Source organism: Gymnogyps californianus, chromosome 15 (genome assembly GCF_018139145.2).
Source record: "Gymnogyps californianus isolate 813 chromosome 15, ASM1813914v2, whole genome shotgun sequence".
NCBI classification, from domain to species: Eukaryota; Metazoa; Chordata; class Aves; order Accipitriformes; family Cathartidae; genus Gymnogyps; species Gymnogyps californianus.
In genome coordinates, this window is record NC_059485.1 from 1,715,200 (window position 1) to 1,738,075 (window position 22,876).

At 41.3% G+C, this 22,876-nt stretch overlaps 1 protein-coding gene across 1 annotated transcript in view; it reads right to left on the reverse strand.

Moving 5' to 3' along the window:
* TSC2 (TSC complex subunit 2) overlaps nucleotides 1-22,876 on the reverse strand; it is a 33,898-nt gene that overhangs the window by 7,776 nt on the left and 3,246 nt on the right. The window contains 29 exon segments of the mRNA XM_050905725.1: nucleotides 122-282; nucleotides 4,233-4,316; nucleotides 4,319-4,447; nucleotides 5,262-5,483; nucleotides 5,901-6,013; nucleotides 6,178-6,330; nucleotides 6,989-7,153; nucleotides 8,915-9,043; nucleotides 11,575-11,669; nucleotides 11,892-11,994; nucleotides 12,312-12,405; nucleotides 12,852-13,041; nucleotides 13,609-13,743; nucleotides 14,071-14,193; nucleotides 14,934-15,087; nucleotides 15,648-15,754; nucleotides 16,046-16,168; nucleotides 16,715-16,831; nucleotides 17,162-17,317; nucleotides 18,222-18,303; nucleotides 19,071-19,174; nucleotides 19,387-19,524; nucleotides 19,750-19,893; nucleotides 20,547-20,673; nucleotides 21,024-21,097; nucleotides 21,450-21,575; nucleotides 21,980-22,028; nucleotides 22,504-22,621; nucleotides 22,756-22,861. Coding sequence (XP_050761682.1) covers nucleotides 122-282; nucleotides 4,233-4,316; nucleotides 4,319-4,447; nucleotides 5,262-5,483; nucleotides 5,901-6,013; nucleotides 6,178-6,330; nucleotides 6,989-7,153; nucleotides 8,915-9,043; nucleotides 11,575-11,669; nucleotides 11,892-11,994; nucleotides 12,312-12,405; nucleotides 12,852-13,041; nucleotides 13,609-13,743; nucleotides 14,071-14,193; nucleotides 14,934-15,087; nucleotides 15,648-15,754; nucleotides 16,046-16,168; nucleotides 16,715-16,831; nucleotides 17,162-17,317; nucleotides 18,222-18,303; nucleotides 19,071-19,174; nucleotides 19,387-19,524; nucleotides 19,750-19,893; nucleotides 20,547-20,673; nucleotides 21,024-21,097; nucleotides 21,450-21,575; nucleotides 21,980-22,028; nucleotides 22,504-22,621; nucleotides 22,756-22,861 — 3,621 coding nt within the window.

Genomic DNA, 22,876 nt, shown 5'->3' on the forward strand with positions numbered 1-22,876 from the left:
TCGTTAGTGAGTTCTTTCAGAGGGTGCCAAGAGGGACTTATCCGAGCACAGACAATTCTCCCGTGTGTCTAAAGACGGGGCTGTCATACAGGACAGAACTGGTTAACTTGTTTCTTCTTACCCTGCTATAAGACTCCTGGGGTTTACCAAACCTTTCCTCGCTCAGGACTTGTTCAGAACATGAAGTCTCAATGTCTTCGCTCTCTGGAGACTCAGCTGGGGACTCGGTTTCCTTTAGCTCCATTTCCGACGGGCTCCCTTCCTCCAGCACCACCGCCGATTCTATCGAGACACAAGGCAGAAGAACTGAAGTCTGCAGAGAGGCACAGACCGGCAGGCCCCCATCCTCTCCTCTGAAGTACCAGCCTTTTCCCTACGGGATTTCAATGGAAGGCCATATTGAATGAGTGCTCTGGTTCTTTGATTTCTTGTCATGTCAGACTTGCTCCTGGTTCCCCTTTTGTATAGAATAACTGATCACCTTACCCTCACAGCAAAGGGCTGCGTCTGCTTTGGTCAAAATAAGTGCAGTTGTTTCCAATTGTTACTGATGAACAAGCAGGGGACAGAATGAGGAAATGGGACCTTGTACATCAATGCTCGGTTATCAGGACAGACAGGAACTACAGAGATGTAAGGAAGTACAAGACTAGCATTAAAAGTTCATCATTATCCAGGCAATGAAGACATCAGTTCTATGCAAGTGTGCAAAAAAGTAAGTTTTTCTTGTATTGAAATGCAATGCTCCTGTGCCTTGTAGTGGCCTAGAAGGAGATAAGAAATTTTACTAGGAGCCATTTACTTGCAGTTTGGCAGTTTTCCTAGTATGTCTCAGTAGAAGCAAAACAATTCAGCCCTAGACATATGAAAGGACAAGAGAGCAAGAGTAATACATGCACTGCAGCAATACTGGGAAACCTGCATGTGGCGTCTGATCAGACAAATGGTTAATGAAACCACACTGACAAGAAAGCTCCTTGGAAGCCCTGCCTACGGTGGAGGAGGTAATCGCAGCATTTAACGTTGTCTCTACTCCAGGCAGTGACCCTGACCACAGGGATGAGTCTGACCAAAGGCTCCTCTTGGCCTTGCTTTTTTGTCCTGAGGAAAAGGCTGGAGAACAGGAGGCTTCCCATTACGCACACAAGGGACTGGAAGACCAATCTGAAAGGCCAAGATTTGTTTTCCAAAGTAAAATTAAAAAAAAAAAAAAATTAGCACACACAAAAAATAAAGAAAATCAGCAAAATAAAAAAAAAAAAGAAAAAGAAAAAAAATCACTAAAGCAGCTTTTCCTGGATTGATTTCAGCTCGCAGGACCAAAGTTATTTCAAAGAAGCAATTAAGAGTTAGCATTGCACACACATACCTTCTAAAAAAAAAACCAAACCAAAACAAAAAAACCCAAAACAACGTGCTGATCTGGTTAGCTGTCCAAGCCAGAACACACCTGCACATATCCAGCGTTGCCAAGCTTCCCTAGCTCTTACGCTACTGCCAAGAGTGCTGGTGTTTTTAAATAATGCGACCACTCATTAATTATTCTTTAGGTGGGAAGAAAATAATATGAGCAGAGAGGAGAAGTACAGAAAAATATTCTACTGCAGCATCTTTGTGTTGCTTTAAGAGGCCTACGTCAACAACAACCAGCAGTTAAGAATACCCTGCTGCTCTACAGAGAATTTTCCAGTGAGGGAAAGAAGGCAGAAAGACATTTCAACCCTCTAATTAAAACCACAAAGCATTGCAGATTATCAAAGCAATGCAGGTGTTGTGCTCATAAGGTATGCAATTTGATCTCTGCTTCATTTAATTACGAAGTCAATTTTACTGAAGTGGAGAAAGATTTTACACTACTATAGAGCCTCCAAAAAGCTAGAATTTAGCAGGTTTTCCCCTGAAATGTATTTCTTCTTTTTTTATTTAAAAAACTTTTAACCAGCATCTGTTGTAATATCAAACTTTATACATATATATATATATATAATATATATCAGCTCCTTTTATCTTTTCTGTGTCCAATTCTGACAGATTCCTGCGGGCTGAGTAGCATGGGACTTCATTCCAGGGTAACTTGTCCTGTAGCATACTATGCTATTCTCAAAAGTGGGAGCTTTTACATTTAGCAGAAGACAAAGCCAATTGTAAAATGAAGCTGAAAACAAATAATTCAATTAATCAAGCCACTCAGACATTTTGACAGGTCATTTAACACTGTGCCTCATGACTCACAATCCACCCCAGCTAAAACAAAAGTTGCTTTAAGAAATTGTCTGCACTTGCAAATGTTGGATCTGGCTTGGACTTCTTCATGCTAGTCAAGATCCCATTTGTTGAGAGTAATGAGACTGGGTACAGACAGGAGACATGGAAGGGGAAAATGAAGTATGACGGATACATTTTCTATGAATCAGAGGTGTTCTTCTATGGCAATACTTTTTTTTTTTTTTTTTTTCCTTAAAGATATATAAATATACCTGCCCAGGATATGCTCCTGTGCAACTTCCCTTGACAACTGGACTGGTACATGGAAGAGAAAGAAGCCACTGCAAAGGGAAATCAAGTGAGCAGCTACATCAAAAGGAAGGAGAGACTATATGAAAAAAAAAAAAAAATTAAAAAGCACAGAGTTTAAAATGTAACCAAGAGCCTATTTTAAAATAAATAAATAAATAAATTAAAACAAAGGAAAGAACAAGCTGGGATAAGCTCACTAGATGCCAAAGGGATACTTTAAGGGTACAAGGTCTCAACATGAATAAGGAGGCATAAACACATTCAAACAATGCAGACTCGAACTGCCCTCTTTGAAGAATGCATCTTTGTGAGCTTTAGAAACAGAAAATTCCTTAGTGATATCCTAGCACATGCAGGAAACCAGTCTGAGCTTTTCCTGAGCTACACACTTTTGGCAAAAGATCATTTTTAAACCCACAGAAGAGTCTGAAGAGTAGAAATATGGATAAAGGTTCACATAGTTTTAACCTCTAAAGAGGAAGAACAACATGCCTATGACAGTCTGACAGCAAAACTTACTCAAAACATTCATTCGTCAGCCAGCTCCGGCAAGTCTACTGCAGAAGTTGTGTTAACAAGAATGTGGCCAAAATTATTTTCTCAGACTGTCACAGGAGTGACATTCAGGTGGGTGCTTCTTTCAACTATCAGTTAGCACCTATATACCACAAATTCATAGGAGTCAATAAAAGTGTTCACGGACAAGAATTTAACTTTTTTTTTTTAAAGGTGATAATTTGATTTTGACTCTAATTTTGTGTTTACACATTCTGAAATCCTAAAATCATATCCGGCCCTGTTTAAAACAAACCCGAAAACTAGCACTTCTACCGGATTTCCAAACAATCCATACCATTGATGCCACCTCCCCAGAAAAGCCTTGTCTGCTGTTACCACTGCTCAGTTTTGATAGTGCTAGCAGTGCCGAGAGCCTCAGTGTTAGATGTTGTTGATAAGAGCTCTGAGCAGGGATTACAATAAAGCTTTAAAAATTTCAGCTGTTGGTTAACACTAACCTCCCAACATTAACAGCTCTTTCAGAAGTGAACTAGCACCACAGTAAATATAGTGAAAAACCCTGGCCGTTATGTTAAAATAAAGCCATCAAAAGAAACTCAAGTGATTCAACTGCACCAGTCTGAAGGCTAAACAGTCCTTTTAAGAGGTGAATAAATCTGCAGCCAACAGGATTTGCATTCTGCTCTCTCATGCTGTAAAAGACAGCGGCAACTAACTGACCCTGGCTGGCAAGGTTTGTAATAGGCCATTCTCGCAGGAACCTAGCGCTCTCAGTGCCCAACACAAACTCCCATACTGAAGACAAATGGAAATGGAAACGCTGCATGGGAAGATCCATCCACGTGTGGGATGCCCAGATCAGCTCCAAACAAGTGGAAGAGGGAAAAGATCCACAACTTTGTTCATTTTCATTTGGGAAACAGCATGGAACACATTACTCCTCCAAAGAAGCTCCATTACTCCTCTCTTTCTTCTCTTCAAGAAAGAGAGGTACTTTTCCGATGGAACATCAGAAGCAAGGAGGAAGGGAATTGTTCACTGAAAACTTCTAGGGGCAAGAATTGATTCCCCTTCTCATTGCTATGTCATTCCTCACGCTACTAACTTTACTGTTCTAGAAGACCTGCAGTAACTTCAGACTTTAAACAGGCTAGTGACAGCTATGCTGGACACGCTCCCGGCTTGACATCTCTCACCTGTGTTGGAACGCTGGAGAAGCGATGGTTTGGCTGTCCCGGTGGCCAAGCTGGAGGAGGGGACAGAGAGGGATTTATACAGAGCGTTTCTCGGTGTTCTTTAAAACGCTCTGCAGCCATGAGTGCATTAGAGAGCTCTTGCAGGGGCATATTGTTAATATCTGAAGAAAATGGACTGAGCGGGTTCTCCAGGCTCATTAGCCAGCTTGTGTTACCTGGTAAGAGAAAATTAGGGAAGAGTATTAAGTACTCCCAACTCCAGAAAGTTTACAACTCACATCGAAAAGAGCACAAATTGTTTTGGATTTTGCAAGTGAAAGTCAAAACGGACAAAGTTCTCAGTTCTCCTGACATTTGGCAGAATCACTTGATTAATTTTCTATTTTCAGTGAGTAGCTCCCAGTGCTCTGTACTTCACCCCAAGCTCTTCAAAAACCATCCTTGGTAACTCATCACCACAGCAGATTCCCAAAAGGCATCCAAAACACTCAGGTATTTTAATTAATCATACCAGCTCGGTTATTTTCTCATGAAGCAACTTTCAGCTGAAATAGACAATTCCCTGTTTATGTTGTGTAACATACCAGTATTCAAGAATTTTGACCTTGAACGTGTCATTACTCCTTCCCTAACAGCAGACACAACTATGCAGCTGCTCTAGCCATAAGCCTCATTCATCTCGAATCTAGCATGGGAAGCTAAAACACAGCACAGACAGATTTTGAAGAAAGACCACAGAGCAGTGTAAAAATGGGAAATGCAAAGTAGGGTTGATATTATCTGGCTCTATTTCTGTAAATTTGTATGTTAAGTACTGTTAAGTCCTTGCTTCAATCTTTTCACAGGTCTCTTGTAGATTTAAAACACTAAAGAGTGATTTCAAAGAATCAAGTATCAGATGCATTAGTTTCAAGAGGCAGTAAGCAATAACGAGATCTATTTGCAACTAAATAGGGATTTTTCTTCTTCATCTAGGCTCCAGTTTCTTAGCAAGTCAAAAGAGGTCACTCCACACTCAGGTAAAGATACCTGTGGGTCTGCGCACTAGGATTTCTGCCCATCCCTGTGTCAGCAGTGGGACATACGCAGCTAAGTTTGCTTTTTCTTTCTGCAGAGGTGTTTGTGGAGCAGGATTAGTCTTCTCTGATCGAGATGCAGGAGCCGGAGGACCCTGTGTCCCTTGGGAAGCCGAGCCACTGGGAAAATGGGAGGCTGAGCTGTCTAAGGCACCGACACGTAAGGCATGACCACCTAGCAAGACAGACACAAAATAGAAGGGAGAGCCATGCTTAGTTAGCACTAAAAATATCTCAGAAGTAACGAGTCTTTTAAGCTCCTCTAGCAGTTGTGCGCACAATATTGGGAACCTAAGAGAACTTTCCCTTCGTGTGTTTCTTATAAACCATGAGGTTAGATAAACATAGGTGATTCTCACTGCAAGTGCTCACCACTTCACCATCACCAAAGCTTTCCTGCAAGGAGAGGCGAGTAGGAGGAGCACCACCACTCCTGAGGCCAACAGCTACTGCGACCTGCCCGCCACTAAATACCAAACAGGTCCAGATTCTCAAATTAGTTTAGACACAGGTCTCTTCAGTAGGCACTTGGACACTTAAGCCTGTGACACGGACCCAGAAACGGCAGTAAGACTCCAGGATAGGAATTTACCAGACATGGATCGGACTCTGTTGCGAGAGCTTCTGCAAACCTGCTGCCCAGCTTGAGATTCTAGTTTTGCTGGAGCTTCTTTAGTTTGTCTCACTTGCAAAACAGGGTCTGCACTGTGGAAAAAGAAGATATTGATGATATTGAGAGAGGAATCAGTCATGCTGGAGAAATAAGACATTCCTCTTCTGGTAAGAGGAAAACCTAAAAAGATGCACTGTAACAGCGGCTTAAGTGACTTTGTTAGGCGGAAATTTCTAGAAATGGGAGCAAAAGTTACCTTGATTCTGTGCTGCTTTGGAGCTCTCCAGAGTCTAGGCCAAGCAGGGACCTTGTCCCTGTTCCAACGCTTGTAGTGATGGTCACCAGCTTGTTACCAACCAGCCACGTCTTTGTCCTTCCTCCAGCCAACAGAAACTCACCCACAGGAGACCTAGAAACACATTTGTGATGAGCACAACTCAGACTGCAGAGCACAGAGCCTACACAGGAGGCTTATTTCATATAACTGTGTACAGGTACTGCCTGCTGTCCTTCTTTATACAGCATTTTTAACATACCCCCGGTCATCAACATACACATTATCCATCAGGATAAGGGATGAGCTGAATTTAATATCAATTGATAGTAGTACTACTGGACACACATTACAGAGCAGTCTACTTCAATCCTGGACACACATCACAGAGCAGAAGGAAACGAGCCTTGTCTGAGCCATGTGTCTCCTTCCAGGAAGGGCTAGCAAGAAAAGTAAATGCCCTCCATTTGAAGCCAGCTGGCACGACACTCAGTTCTGTAGTGAAGACCGTGATTATCCAGCAAGGACATGGAGCAAAGCACTGCTCACAGACAGCATGCCTTCAAGGCATCTCCTTCTGGACGGTTCAAGGCTGAGGCAAAGGCTGGTTGGCTCCAATAGACTTCTCTCATCTAACCTCATATTTAGCCAAGCCAGATTTTATCTGCGAGGAATGGCTTCAGAGCCTGCGCCTGCCAGAATCTCAAATGTGTCACGGTAATTTTCCACTAATAAAGTGAAACACGAACCTCAAACAAAAACATCCCTCCCATGGTCACTGACTGACCCCTACCTCTTAGGCACCGCAGTGAAGTTTGAAAAGACGTATCGAGCCATCATATCCAGGCAGGTCTCAGTGAGTTCCAGGTGGAGATTTTTTAAGTTGTCATCAGCCTGAGCCATTGAATTTTCATCTGCAGAGCCCAGGCTTGAACTAGTGATGGATGTTTGTATCCGACTAGAAGAGAATGTTTCCAGCTGACAGATCACATTGCAAAATGCTTGTCCCTGTCACCCGAAAGACAGTGTGATGCAGAACAACCTGCGATACATGCATGTGCCAGATCAGAGAGGTGGCCAGACATTAAACCCAGGACGTAATAAAAACATTTTTGGATCAGCCTCATGTTGTGCTTTCTAGATTGTCATTGCAGAAAGTGTATTTTATCTTGAGAGGCTGAGAAACATTTAAATGTCCGTCAACTGACTAGGTCAGGCCAGGGCTCTCTGATGTTGGGTGGCCCATGGGCAAGTGCACCAAGCAAATAGTGAGTGGCAGCACCATGCTTTGAGTTCGCTAATCTATAGTGAGGGCAAGCATCCCGTGACCTGCACAGTTTCCCAGGCAACACGTTGCCCATGAGCCATAAATCAGGGCACTCTAGACTTAACTGTATAATCCTGTGGTTTGCTTTTTTCTCTGTTGCATCCCTTTCATATATTGATCTTTTTCTTCCAAATTCAATAGCTATGTAAAACCTAATTTAACTTGAAATAGAAAAAAATTGCACTCTGAACAGGAAATTGGCACAAGAATAGAGAGAAACTCTGCCTTCCAATCAGCCAAGTTAGCAATGCAATTTAAAACAATTGCAGTAACAGGCTGGATTGCAATATTTTATAAAGACAACTCTTTATGCCATTGTAATACAAACTAAGCTGAGGTATGGCCACATTTTTTATGATGTGGCAACTTCTTTGGCATCATTAAGGGTAATTATCTGAACTTTTAGTTGCTACCATTTACACATAAATGCAAGAGAAGAAAATCACCTAATAGATTAATGGGGATATCAGAGAATGAAGTGCCAGAATTGTATTCACAATTCAGTCACTTCAGTATCTTTCCCTCAAATACCATATAGTTATAGTCAAAAATAAAACCACAGAAAATAAAGTTCCACCGACAGCAATCCTCACAGATTAAGGCACAAATCTTCAGGTTCAGATTTTAAACCAACATGTTACAGACAGCAGTTTAAGACTCAAGGGAATTGATCCAGAAATACGTTTTAAAAACTCGCATAAATTGTTTCATCTTTCACGTGAGCAAATCAATGTCTGCAATCAAAACTCGTTTTCTTTAGTCATGAAAGCAATAGCTTCATATGGGCTGAGCATACAGTTCACTGCTCTATGGAAAGACAAATTAAGGTTTTCACAGCATCATACTTTAGACCTGAATACTTCCGTCAGCTCCCTTTGCCTCAAAGAACAAATCCTAAACTGAGGCCAGAACTATTCCTCGTAGTTTGGGAGGAGGGCCTGTACATAAGTTTGCAGAGTATCAAAAGCCTCTCCTGGGGCAAGTCACTGCTTAGAAGCCTGAAGTTTTAGTGAGTTTTAACCAGGACTCTCACTTGCACAGAATGCAACCTTTTTCCTTTTTTTTTTTTGGTGGTTTTTGTTTTTTCCCCTCCTTCACCATCTTGACTTTGAAAATAGAAATTTTCGTTGCTAAAGCATCAGAGAATAGGGCAAAGTAACCATACGCAAGATAGGGTGTGATGTGACAACCCAACAGCCGGCATTGGGAAGCCACGGGATATCCATGATACTTTCCCAAAACCTCTGAGTGTGGCTAAGGCCAGTTTTTTATTGCGTAACAAAGTCATGCAAGCATCCCACATGCAAATCCACCCTGCTTCCACCCACCCTTGCAGTAAAATTTCCAAGCGCTGAGTTGCTCTTGGATTCTCCCCATTTAAAGTGCCTCTACCTGCGGACCACATGTTCAGACACACTGATGCTGCGGGATCGGAAGGCATCAACTGCAGAGGATTCTTTCAGCTCTTTCACTGGAGGAGAGTTATTCAAGCCTTGCTTTGCATTTTTGGCTAGTCTTAAACTACTAGGTGGAGAAGCACCAAGCCCCAAAAGAGGTCACAGGAAGGGAGGAAATCATTGTAGGGATGTAGGTTGAAAGGTCACAGGTCACAGGGTCAATATTGGGGGATCCCGGAGGGTGATGTAAAATAAAACAAATGCCAAAAAAGGAAAACAAAAATTAAAACGTACAAACAAGCAGAGCTGAAAGCATTAAAAAGACAAACCACATTTTGAAAACAAGATTTTAAACGTGCTACAAAACAAATGAAATTAGTACAAGTTAAAACAAAAAACTGATTGAAATGATAGTTGGAATACTGCGCTGTTAAAAAAAGGCAAGAGCACCTGAAGGCTAATTTGGCACAAATTTCTCACGTCTGAGAAATTTTGTGCAGTTCAACCACCTCTTGTGGTGCCCCAACTCACCACTTCAGCACGGCTAAAAAACCTGACTACTTCCACAGAGACCAGATCCTAAAACGCTTTACCAATACCAGGTAGCAGCACATTTTTCTAAGAGACACAGGAATGTGTCAGCCATCTCTGCCTCTGTTAGGCCTGGCCCATATCTGAGCTTCTACCCTGAATCACAAAAACACCCAGGGCCAAAGGTGCCCCTTAGCTCAGCTCGAGACACCGGGGGAGACTCAGCCCATCTATACGAGACTGATCCGTCTCACACTGCACCGACGGAAGGGCAAGAAGACAAACATCCCTTGGCTGTTGCTGACTGCGTGATGCTTTTCTGTCAAACAAGCTATCTTATTTCAGGTGGCTCGAGGTAACCCACTTGACTTTCAACTGGAACAGAACAGAAGATAAGCCTTTACACTGTCAGATGCTAACCACGTGTGGGAGATGACAGCAATTAACATCTAAGAGGCACTTTAATTAGTCACAGCGGAGACGCATGCCTGGCTCAGTACTAATTTGGACATAAACAGTTGGTCCAGCAGTTCACACCCCCATATATAAAATGCAGATACTAATTTAACCCTTCCGACTCTTTCTAAACATGATTTATTTGCTATCCTCCTTTCAGTGAATTATTACATTTCAGATAGCCACCTGGAGGGATCAGAATTTATTTGTCCTTCTCCCAACAACCTCTGACAGATCACTTTTGGCCACTACTGGAGATGTGACTGCAGAGAGCACAGGCTCATACTCTGAGATAATCACCTACACCAACATCATGCCATTCAGCAACCCTGGGAACTGTTGGGATCTTGATCTCTTGGAACACCCAGCACCTCAGCTAGGGCACAGAAAAGCTTATTCTTTGGGCTTAAGGAGTGAAAACCAAGCACACAAGCTTCTCAAGCAAGGAAACAGATTATCTGCTCGAAGCTATTTCCTCTCTCACTTGGCCAGAATCCAAGCTCAGACAGACTCAGAGGCAGTGGCATCCTGCCATTCTGTTTCGCGTTGCTGCCCACACTCCTTAGCAGAGATTTCTGTGAAGTGATCCAGCAGCGTTAGCAAAAGCCTTCAGATACAGTAGTATTCCAACCTGGTAGAATTTAACAGGTTTTTGGAAAAAAGATTAGTTGAAATTCTAATTTGAGAGACGAGTGTCAAAAGGCTTCTCTTCCAAGTTTCTGAATGAAAGAGGAGGAGATGGGAGAGATGAAACACAAAACAAGGTTCACAGCTATAGCATTAGGGCAGGGATGGTGTTTCTTCATTGCAAGATACTCATTGAGCCTTGCAGTTAAAGTAGAGGCACTTTCCCCAGGGTTCAAATGCCACTGTATGCTTACTGCACATTAACACTGAAGCAAGTTAAGTGAACCAATTTAGGTAAGCCCCGCAGGTAAAAGGACGTTAGAGAAACCCTGAATGCCTTCCAAAGAATATTCTCCTATCCCGGCAAATGTTACTTTGAAAGACTACTGGCAAGACACGTTCTGACTTCTAAAGACATTAGGCTTTGCTTAAAACTGACATAATGGCTTCAAGATTCAAAAAAAAAAAGGATCAGGACATCCAGATACACAGAAGGCATCTGTCTGCCACCCAGTACACTGACTTGACAGATAACACTATGGAAAAACACAGCATTGGCTCTCTCAATTTATACAGGTTGCTAATCACAACAATTTATCTGGCAATCATTTAAATAGCTGTTACAGATCAATTATCAAAAGGAGTTAACACTATCAATACGAACGTGGTATTTATTACTTCTGGTATTACCCCTCTCTATTACTTCTGGTAGCATTGTACTGACACACATCAATCTGAAAGAACGACTGATTTTCAAAAATTAACAACAAAAAGCCCCACACCTTACTGCAAAGGCTTACAGAACAGCCAGTGATGCCCTCATATGTACTATCAGACTGTCAGCTTGGTTTGATTCCAGCTTCTTACCAACCTAAGTTTGTCTTTTACCAATCCCCTGACCTAAAGAGGTTTACTTTGCTTGCTTAAATGCACTGTCAGATTTTGGATAACTAGACCCAGCCTCCTTCAGAAAAACACAGGGAAGGGTGTGAGCACTAGAACAGGGAACACAAGACCGTGCTGGAGTCAAAAATAATTTACCTTTTTGGCCTCTCATTCAGGCTTGTACTGCGAGCCCTGAAACTGTCCTTCTCAGGCGTGTCATCAAAAGAAAGGAGGACGTTCGAGCGCAAACCCTGCCAATTAAGACAAACAGCTAACAGTTTGAATGGCTAGGACATGCAGCTGAAAGACTGCAATCATGGGCCAACGCACAAGAACTCACAGTCAGTTTTGAAAAAGATGTTGACAAGAAAAGTAGAATTTTTCTACCTTCAAACGGAACCTTTAAACTTATCAAACCAGTTTTTAAGTCATCATTTCTATTATGTACTGTTTGATTCAGTAGTGTCCATTACCTTTGTAATATAGGGGACAAAGTCCTTTCGGAAGGGAAGGCGACACCGAATGAACCACATAGCTATCACGTGATGGGCCAGGCAAACGATGTACTGGTTAAACCTAAAACAGCAGAAAGATCTCCATAGAGTTTAACGCTGCATTCTGATGACATTCCAAAACTGAACAGAAGGACTTTTCAATCTAAGAAACAGAACTGTTCCTTCACCTACTCTAAGTATAAAGAAAAAAACCTCAAAAGTTCTGTTCAAGAAAAACAGATATCTTGTCCAAGGTATGTCCCTTCTTCAGAAAAGGCCTGGAGATACCAGAATGAGCAATATCCTACAAAGAACCTTGACCCAAGTACTACAAAAAAAAGCATGTCTCATTCTCTTAATTTTACAGATGAGGAAGAAGCACATTTGCTATGAACTTACTTGGAAGGGTTTGTGTATGGTAGGGAGATGGCGAACACACTGGCATACTGCTCTGCTGCAAAGTTCCTGTAGAGGTGAGGCAGCCTTGCCAGAGCTAGAACAATTCAAGAAGAAAACCAACACAGGTGAGGTCTGAACACAAAACTATTCTGTATCACAATTCAGTTTAATTTGAATTGTTTTGTTTCTTCTAAATCATTAGCTGACATGGAAGTTTACATCATGGTATAATTTCATGCTATTTAAGTCATAAGCAGCAAGGTGGAGAAAGCAGCTTCGTATTTCCCATCACTGTATGGCTGCAATATACAAAGCGTGTCTCTTTCTTCAGTGTGTGCAAGTGCTTTAAACAGAAAAACAGTAACAAACAAGAGATGATCAAACATTTATATCTTGAGGATGGTGCAAGGGCACCACCAAAACCCAAGAAACCCTTACAATGCATTCCATATGACTAACACAATCAAAATACCCATATTCAGTGCAAACAACACATTTATAACTATCGAAGATCAAAAGTAGAAGAACATTACAACTTACTTGAAAGAAATTCTAAGAGAGGGATTGCCATATTGGCTGTAGCGGAAATGTGGGTTAATTTGACTATTAAGACAGGAAGTGCCTTTATGATGATGTCAGGCATCTCGACACTACAGACAGAGAGTGCCACAACGCACTGGTTTGCACAGCGATAAATAAGACCGTGTTCCAGGCAATATACTATTTCACGCTAGAAGAGTAAAAAAGAAAAAAAAAGTCATAATACAGGGAAAGAGAAAACCTCTGAGGTACCATCTCCTGACTTCAGGTAGCATTTCAGAATGGCTTGCAAGGTATCACTGCTGCAAGGCCTGTATGACGCACATGAATTCTTATCCAAAATGCGTTAACACAGAACCCTAAATAATGCTGCATGTATTCTAGGCCAAAAATCTTAAGATGGTACTTTAATCAAGTAGACATTTTAGAAACTAATATTTAAGTGTCTGATTAAACAGAATTTCTCTGTTTATCAGGGTCTTCCAGCAGAGGGTAAAGTCACTCAGCAACCTGTGAGGGGGGACGGGTAGGGACAGAGAACAGTGAATCCAACTGAGCGGGCAGTTACTGCTGCACAAAGTTAACGAAGTATTTTTTCACCCCTGACCCCACCCCAAACACAGCAGATGCAGCTTTTTATAACGGAAAAGGGCAGTGTTACCTTGCATTTAAGTCTCCTAATCAGCTAGTATGAGAAAACGCTCTACTATACAGGCTCAGGCCCCGTCCCCTCTACACCCTCTTACTTTCCCCATACCTGTTTAGCTTTGTCCAGATAATTATGATAAGATATTAATGCCGTCAGTACTGGGACTACAGCCAGATGCAAATCAGTGCGAGAAAAGCCTTCTGGGGTACCATGGAGCCTGTCCGTAGTCTTTTTGTCTGTGAGCTGATACATCACACAGTTAAGTTAGAACACCTCAAACTAAAAATGCTCTCCAAAAGGCAGTAGACGGGCACTGCCCATAGCTCCCTTTTCACATGTATACATACATACGTAGAGAAAGAACACTCATTATTACCTAATTCTGTACCTAAAACAACCCTCACAAAAAGGGAAGGTGAGTGAGGATGGGCAACCAGCATGCTAACCTTCAAAATATTAAACTGAAGGGGAAAAAAAAAAAACACGACCAACCTCAAAAAAAAACCCCAACCAACTCTCAAGCAAACTAACGATCTGGTGATTATACATCAGTAGGGTGCATGGCATTACCATGTAGCTCAGTGCAGAGGCCAGGAGGTCTATGTTACAAGGAGAGGTTAAAAATAGCACTTTATAGCGGAGGGATTCAGGTAATTTGTTGAGGACCAACTTCAACACCTTCCAGTCTGTCTCCTAGAAAGAAAGAAAAAGTTAAGGTGGAAAATTTTTGTATGATTTCAGTTCGGTTTGAAAGTAAGACCAATCAAATTTCAGACGACATGCCATTTCCTAGACAGATGTATGTCTTGTCATGGTAGCTACAGAAAAAGAAGCGGCATTTAGCTGTCACAAGTTACTTCCTGTCTGTCGCCCAGCTCTAGGTGCAATATTGGCACCGCAAACTGGAAAACAACTTGTATCCAGATCTGACTGAGCTCAAAAAGACAGAGCCAGAATTCAATTCTCCTAAGCACTAGCACAAATTAACTTTGAGAGCAAGACAACCCCTCAGCACATAACTATGTCCAATACAACACTAATGAACAATTTATATTTACAGTTTATTAGTGACTGAAACATTTATCAATTCTCAAAATACTTCAAAAACTTGCAGTAGGAGGGTTTCTTTTAGTTTCAAATGCCCTTTCAGAAACAGGATGACTTATTTGATCTTTGTTTAACAAACACATTTTTTGCCCTTGTCGGCTCTGAAGCAGAGTGAAATGAAAGCTTTGCTTAGTTTCTGAAGAGCTGAACTGGTGCTCCCACTGGTGGTTGTAAAGCTGCACAATTGCACACAGATTCTGCCCAAGAAGGAGGATTTACATATTGCTTTTCAGATGTTATTTAGACACTCTGGGATAGAATCCTCTAGCCAGCTGGTTTGACATATTTCACATGAAGATGACAACTGTCATTAAGAGCGGACGTACTTGCTTCAGACACTGCAGAAGGACGCCAAAGACCATTGAGTATGGCAGATGCCCTATACGAATGGTAGCATTCTGGGAAGGCACACTGGGACTTCCTGAAGGCGGAGAGAGCGTACCAGTAGGCTTTTTCTCAGAAGCCCTCTTCTCTGCTTCTCTACAACGTGGAAAGGGAGAAAAATACATGTAATGTAAAATCAAGATCAGAATATAAATTGCATTTTCAATTAAAAAAAACAGGACGGTGCCCCGTAGACGGACAGCAATGAGTCAGTTTGGTCAGGTTAAGGATTTTTCTATCCAGGTCCCTAGCAAATTTAGAAAGATATCTTTTGGGGCGTGTTACACAAAGAACTTCAGACCAAGCTATAAAATTAAAAATAGACAGATTTGTACAAATCAGTGAATCAAATCTCAGTGTGAAAACTGGTTTGAGGCAGGAAATTGCAAATATTTTTGTGAAGTTTTGTGAGCAGGAACAGAAATTTCACATCTGAGATTGAGAGCTCTGTAGGTAAGTCATTTGTAAGAACAATTCACCAATGAGTTATTAGTTGAGACAATCCTAGGCTGTAACTATAGACTTGTCTAGCAGCTGACTCATCAGGATTTGGAAGATTTAGAAAAACTGCAGATTGCTACTGATGGACCATTAAGCTCATACAAAAATACCAAAGTTTGGAAAACAGCTTTTGCTTATTGCAATGAGAAACCTACACAAAATCACACAGACAGTAAGGGCTGAACCTCACTGCTCCATCCTTGTTGGAAAGGCCAAGACGGTGGAGGGAGTCAGCTCGAAGCATCAGCAGGAAATCAAATACCTGTAACAGAGCAGACACTGGAATCACTCAAAACCCAAGCCAGTGGAATACTCTCCCAACCTCCCCATGTGACACTTTTGCAAGTACAAAGGGATTTTTAATAGATGCTGCAGCTAGTTCTGTAGGAGGCATCACTTCTGGTGTTACAGTACATATACATACTCCTGTTAGCCAAGAAACATTTAATTCTACTTCTGGCAAGCTCTAGAGCACACATTCCCCACCTGCCACCCAAGAATTCCAAAGACAGCATGCAGCTCTCGACCTGAAAGCACAGGTTACTGCTCATACCTGCAATCTGATGCTGCTAGCAACAGCAAGGCTGTACGCATATATATAATGGCGTTGGACGTGGTGAATCAGCATCTCGTACACCCGCATCGCATGGCTGGATGGTAAGCTGTAGAGTTTTGTCTACAGAGGAATAGAAACACAAATCAAAAGGCAGACTGACACTTGTTATTCAGAAACATGTATCTGCACTGAGAATTGAAGAAACACACAGCAAAAACTTGCTCCTGAAAGCAAGATGAACAGATGGCTCTGGACAGAACCTCTGCAAAGACTCCAGAGCAACTCTGCCTGGCTCCAGAAGGGCACTGGCTGGAACAACCAGCTCTTCACAACTGCTTAACCATATCTCAGGACACACTACCCAAACACAACGGGCCCATTCAAGGTTATGAACCACTCCCTTTCTGCTAGTTTATGAACACATCTGCCCTCCACACATGAAAATGTGCTCATATTCATTGTACAATGGAAATTAAGAAAATAAAACGTTTAGCAAACAGTCACACAGTACCCAAAAACAAAACGAATGACCAAAACAAGAGTTAAAATATTAAGTGGATAAAACAAAAATGGGAATATTTAATAGTGGGAGAACAGTTATCTAAAAAACCAAGTCCAGCAGAAGACTATTCTGAAGAAGACGTGTTAATGCTCTGCAGCATTTACCTGAAGAATTATCAGGAGTCCAAGAACTGCTGTCTTGACATCCTCCAAAGAAGCTGAATACGATAGCAAGTCCCTCTCTTCCAGTTCAGAAGGAGATGAGAGAGAATGTGCAGCCACCTTTTAAAAAGAAAAGCAATACATGGTTTAAATCTGCAACACACCTTTCCTTTATTTCCATCCTGGAAGGTCAAGAAAGACTACAGCAAGTCATCCTTGCTGGAAATTCTGCAAGCCCTGTCAGGTAGCTTGGACGTGCATCGATAAGGCTTCTAAAGCTCCATTCCGCTCTGCACTTCAGACTTGCATCCTCCAAAACCCAGCAGTTTTGCAACACCCTGCTGAGCCATGCAACTGACAACAGTCACACGTTAGCCTCCTCAGTCACAGCGAGAGGATCTGGCAAAAGATGTGGTGATGCTACTGACAATCGACCGAACTCTGCCTCACCTTTTCTATGATATCAAGCAAGCTGTTAAAGTGATGTGTGTTGCAGCCTTCAGCCAGGTCTACGAGTAGCTGAGTGGCCAGTTTTCGGACTTGATGGTCTTTATCCTCTGGAATGTGAGCCAGCTGAGAGATCACAACCAAGTTTATCAGCTCTTCCTGCAAGAGGACAGACCTTAATAAGCCTTGACATTCTGCTGTCAGTTCTTCAATCAGCATGCTAAAGAGACAAATAATTACAAACAAAAGAACACTGATATTCTGGTACCAGGCTTGTTCCTCAACTAACTGTTTGGTTCCTTGATCTTTCCTCTTCCATCCAATTAAGTATTTCTGTATGCCATCCCTCCAAATATTTATGACTTTTGTTGAACTTGGATTCAATGCTTTGGTTTTCATCTATCCTACAGACTTGATAGCCCAGGCTCAAAGAGACTGTTGACAAGGGATTTCTAGGCTTTTTGGTTCTTTGAGAGAGAGAGGAAACATGCAACAGCATCACGTTTTCACAAATCTTGAAGGAATCCTGCCCCCTCCTGTCCTCTGACACTCTGGGTACATTCCAAGGAGCTGAAAACATCCCAGAGCTCTTCCGTAACTCCTCTCTCAGACAGCTTCCATCTTGGATTGCAATTAAACTGCAAGCACCAAGACAAGTCAATCTGCTCACGTCAGATGATGTCCAGACCTTACCTTTTTACAAAGCTTTTAAACAAACTCTACATCTCTCACATTGACTTTCCTTTCTTCCAAAACAAAATGTATTTGGAATTACTGACCTTAAAACAGGGAAGCAAATACACAACCAGGTATGTCCTCAAAACACAGCAGCTCCCACTGCAAGTTGCACATACCTGTATCCAACTAAGGACAATTAAAAGGCAAGTCCTCCTACAAGCATCCTAAAGAAACGTGTCTATTGTGTGCAACATTTAAAGCACAGTTCTGTGCATTCCCCAGTGGCAGAGATGACCTGAAGCACACCATAAAACACGCCTCACCAAAGCCTTTCCCACCCACTTAAGATCTCACATGTGATCATCAGAAACAGATAAACACACACCTCATAGAACTGTCTGTTAATACTCAGGACAAAGGACAAGACATCCAGAACTTTAATACGAACAGCACTACGACTTTCGTTCCTAAAACGGGAAGAGCAAATTCAAGATGAATAAAATAAAGTTGCTGATATTTAGGGAAGGGGGAAGAGGAGAAAAGGAAAGTAAAACTAAAAGTAAACTAAGAAACTTCTTAAGAGTTAGAACAGCTGAGCCTTCAGTTAATGTCTCTACATATGAAATCAGATTCAAGAACAATTGGAAACTGGAATCCCAATTCAACTTTTACTCCTTCTGGAGACCTGTAACTGCAGTTTTCCCATTTCCAATCCAAACTAGGAAGCACATGTCAGAAGTACAAGTGCTCTGGTGAGCAAATTTAAAACCAAACATATGGCACCGAGGCAAAGTTGCTCTTTGGCAGCATTTCACAGAAGAGACAGAAGTTTGTTATTGGTGTATGTTGATATTTAGAGCACTTTTAGGAGTACCAATTCAAAACCAGATAACTTTAATACTGGATAACCATATGCAATCCTAACGCTTAACAGGAAAGTCTTGTTTGGTGTCAGAGCTACAAAGTGCTGTGGAGTGGAACACATAACTGCCTAAGCTAATTGGAACAGCACCATCCAATGGAAATAAAGAAAAAAAAAAGCAGCATAAATAACTCAGTGGAAAGTTTTTCTTCTGTTAAACGAAATCCTCTCATGTACTATGCCCTGGAACTACCATACTTCTTAGCAGTCATTTACTAACATTAGATCTTCAGAAAACAAAATTATCTAACGTGAAAAGGTAGCAAGAAACATTTGAAAGTGCCTTGTATTCACAAAGTTATGATTTCATACCTGAAGAATCTCTCCATTAACATCTGCAGGTTGTGAATCCAGCCATCTTTGGCAGGATGAATGGATTGAGCTCTGTATGTTATCAAGTTTAATACAGAAGATTCCTTTCATGGAAAGATCAAAAATTTTTTTTAGTGTATAAGCAAATACAATATATCCATTCTGCCAACCCCCACCCCAAGAATAAGGCTCTTGCAAGTCCTTGCTGTGATTCTCTGACCACTTGCTATTTCAGGACTCCCAACTTTCAACTGTACCGAGTAACAAAACGGATTCAACTGGCAACAAAAGAAGACAATAGTAAGTAAAGTCTTACTGGTCTCTGATCAGCACATCTTTCCACCAGCTCAAAAAATCTCTCTTCAGAGCCATGGAATTCATTCTGGTCACAGAGTTCTTCTACTGTAGTCAAAAGATCATGCACAATGGACTTAAGTTCTTGGCTCTCCAGACTCTGAAACAGACAAAAACATTCCTAAAAGGCTTCCACCTTACCAGAAAGTGCTAACTTTTAAATACAAACAGAAAACTCGGTTGAGAAGCACAGTGTTGAGAATTGGGCTAAACCTTCGCTCAGCTTCAAAGTTCACTAGAGTGTACAAACAGGAGATCAGTTTGCAAAAATATTTATGGCAAGGTCTTTTGATTGAAAGCACGTCAAGACAGGCTCAACACTTACCTGCAGCTGTTGCAGTAATCGCTCCATGATGTCCAAAAGGATATCCCATGTTACAGCTTGCAGCTCCTTCCCATACTTCTTTATTAGACGTGTTATGGACAGAACTATCTCATAAGACACAACTGCATTGGGACATGTCATGGCCTGGAATACAGATTTCAGTCAGTTAACAGTTGGAAAGCAGTGATCAGAAACCCTCTTAAATTCAAATGAAACACACCTTACTAATTAGGAACTTAGCCTGAAGGTCTAAGATAAATATATTCAAGTCTATATACACAAAGGGCAAAGCAAAGAACCATTTTACAAAGTGCAGTTACGCACTCTTGCAAACAGCTGTAGATCAGATGTCAAATCCAGTCCCATCTTACAGAGCAGACACAGGAGGTTAAAGCTAGTAATTCCTGCTTGATGCACCCGGATGAGAAAAACAGAGGTCTGAGGCTGTCCCTGAAGACACTGTCCCTCACTTTTTGTACCACACACTGGAAAGAGTGAAAGTTTTTGCTTTGTTTTTATTTTTTAAGCTAAAGTACCCACAATATAGATAGTTGATAAAAAGAATTCAGACTTTGCTTTTCTGGCCAAGAAAAATATTCCAGAGGAGGCCTCAGTTTCAAAGTTTAATCCTCTATTGTTTTACTGTTTCCCCACGCTTCACCCCATACCCCATTGCTGCCTCTCATCGTTCAGGCATACAAAGATCTCTTTGGTGTAGGGGACCACATTTTTTTTCTAAATTTGTACAGGTCCAGATGTATACCTGATTAAAAAGTTCCTCCAGCATCCCATCCTACCTTGAGGAATGAAGGCAGCACTGAAGTTGGGGAATTCTTGAGTGAATTGAGGCGATGAGCACCCCACAGAGCCATCCCAACAAAGAACACAGCTCCTCTCAGCAGCGCTGCATCCGCCATGTAAGCTCTAAGAACAGGTGGAAGCAAAGTCTTAGACCATGCTACAATTGTTCTAGCATACAAGAGTCAATAGGAATATATACTGTCACAACAGGAATTCCCAGCTCTTATACATCAGAGCCTTGCACAGCAATTTACAAACTTTAAAAGCAGAAAATCATTTAGTACAACTTCAAACAAAGGAAAATTAAATTCAGAAAAGCCAAAAAATGAGCACTTCAGCAGCATAACTAGGAAAGGAATTCATTTCTAAGCACCAGAACCTTCAGCTTGTTCTACTGAGGTCAGTGGCTCCCTATCTATCTCAATGGGACCTCTACTGAATTCCTTGGGTTTCGTTAGAAACACCTTCCTTACCTGTCCTCCATGATCCTGCACATGTTGTAGATGGCACTGTGTCCCAAATGAGTTCCCAAAAGGTTGCGCATAAGCTGCAAATTCAAAGAGAACACTTAAATATCCAATTGTTAAAACACCCATGAGCCTAAATATGCAGTTAGCTGGCCGATCATGGCCGCTTATGGTAAGTAAATGTGTCCAGCCATTTCCATGCCACAACAGAAGCCTGTCACATCAGCTGAGAGGAAACTATGGGTAAATTCCGTGGACATGACAGGATTTACACTAACAATGTGCTGATCCCTTAATACTTGAAACAATTTTTAATTTACTCCTGGAACCAAACTGAAATTTATGGCAGATGTGCACAGGCACATCTGAGATTTCATCTATGAGGCCAAAACAGTGAATTCATTAAAAACAAAACTACAAGAAAGTTCTGACCTTCCAGCACGGCTCGCAGAGCTCCTTCACATTGATGGTACGGCACAAAGTGATGATAAATACCGGCAGGTTCTCTGATGGCAGACAATTATAGCAAACAACTGCATCTAGGACTTGCAAGGAAATCTTTGGGAAACAGAAAGACAAAATGGTTATACACTTCTCTACGAATAAAGCAGGTCAAATGCTAACCTGGCAGACCCAGGAAATCTTCTGGAAGTCAAAAAGGATACAGATATGTCTTTTTTTTTTTTCTTTTAAATCATTGCAAGACAGAAAGTAAACCATAAAAAGCACTGTTGAAAAACTGATTCGCTTATCAAATTTATCAATGCTCTGTTTGTTTTAGAATAAAATTATTATTGGTGTACGAGATCCAATGGCTTACAACTACTTCATAACATTGTATTAGCTCTCTTGTAAGATGAGAATAAACTGAGAGTCTGATGATCTGATTTTGTTTGTAAAAGTTACAGTTTCAAATAATTTCAAAGAATTCTAAAGTACTAAGAGAGACTCAAATTACTGACCTCTATATCCACAGATGATGAAGTCTGAATGCACAAGAGGCATATCTTGCTGTTAGGAAAGAACATTTAATTATAATTGTTTGCTTAATATGATTTTAGGCAAATTAAAAAGAGCCAAAACAGACAAGTAAATTGGCATGTTATTTTACTCATCATTCCCCTCACTGTGGCACTGTTGGTAACACTCCTGGAGACACTAAACACTACAACCTTTTTTATAAAGTTAGTTTAAAGTTGCACTTAAATGCAACTCAGTATGCCTATACTAATACAACAGCAGAGACCCTTTGTGAGACTAAGCAATGCAGTCAGGTCCATCACATGAAATGGGGAAAGCACATGCAGTTAAACTAAAACAGATCTGAACACTGTAAGAACTGAAAAGCAAATATTTGTCAGAAATGTCAGGTATGACCTGGAATGAAACAGATCCAGATCGGATGAAAATCTGTACATTGATCTGCAACTTTCTCCTGTAATTTACCAAGAATAAGCATGTAGGAGTTAAAAAAAAAACAACTTACTGGACCATGTCAGCTACATAGTCTTCCAGATAGCAGCTATTGAATTTCACCAGGTTCACTAAAACCAGAAGGAACTCAGAAGACAAACCAACATCCATCCACTGTAGTACAAAGTCAGCTAAAGAAGGAAAACAAATTGTTACAACATGCCTTCTACCCAGAAGTGTTATCGCTACCTTTTTCGCATATCACTGGATGCCTGTCCCTTGACTTACTCCCACCAAATTGAAGAGGGGTAGAGACAATACTCACCTAACTCTTCTTCTAAGTAGGTGATGTATCGTCCATTCTCCGTTAGAGCCTTGAACACTTCAAGCCGTTCATGCAAGTCTTCATTGGAGGGATAGTCCTTAATAACCTTAAAAAAATGTGC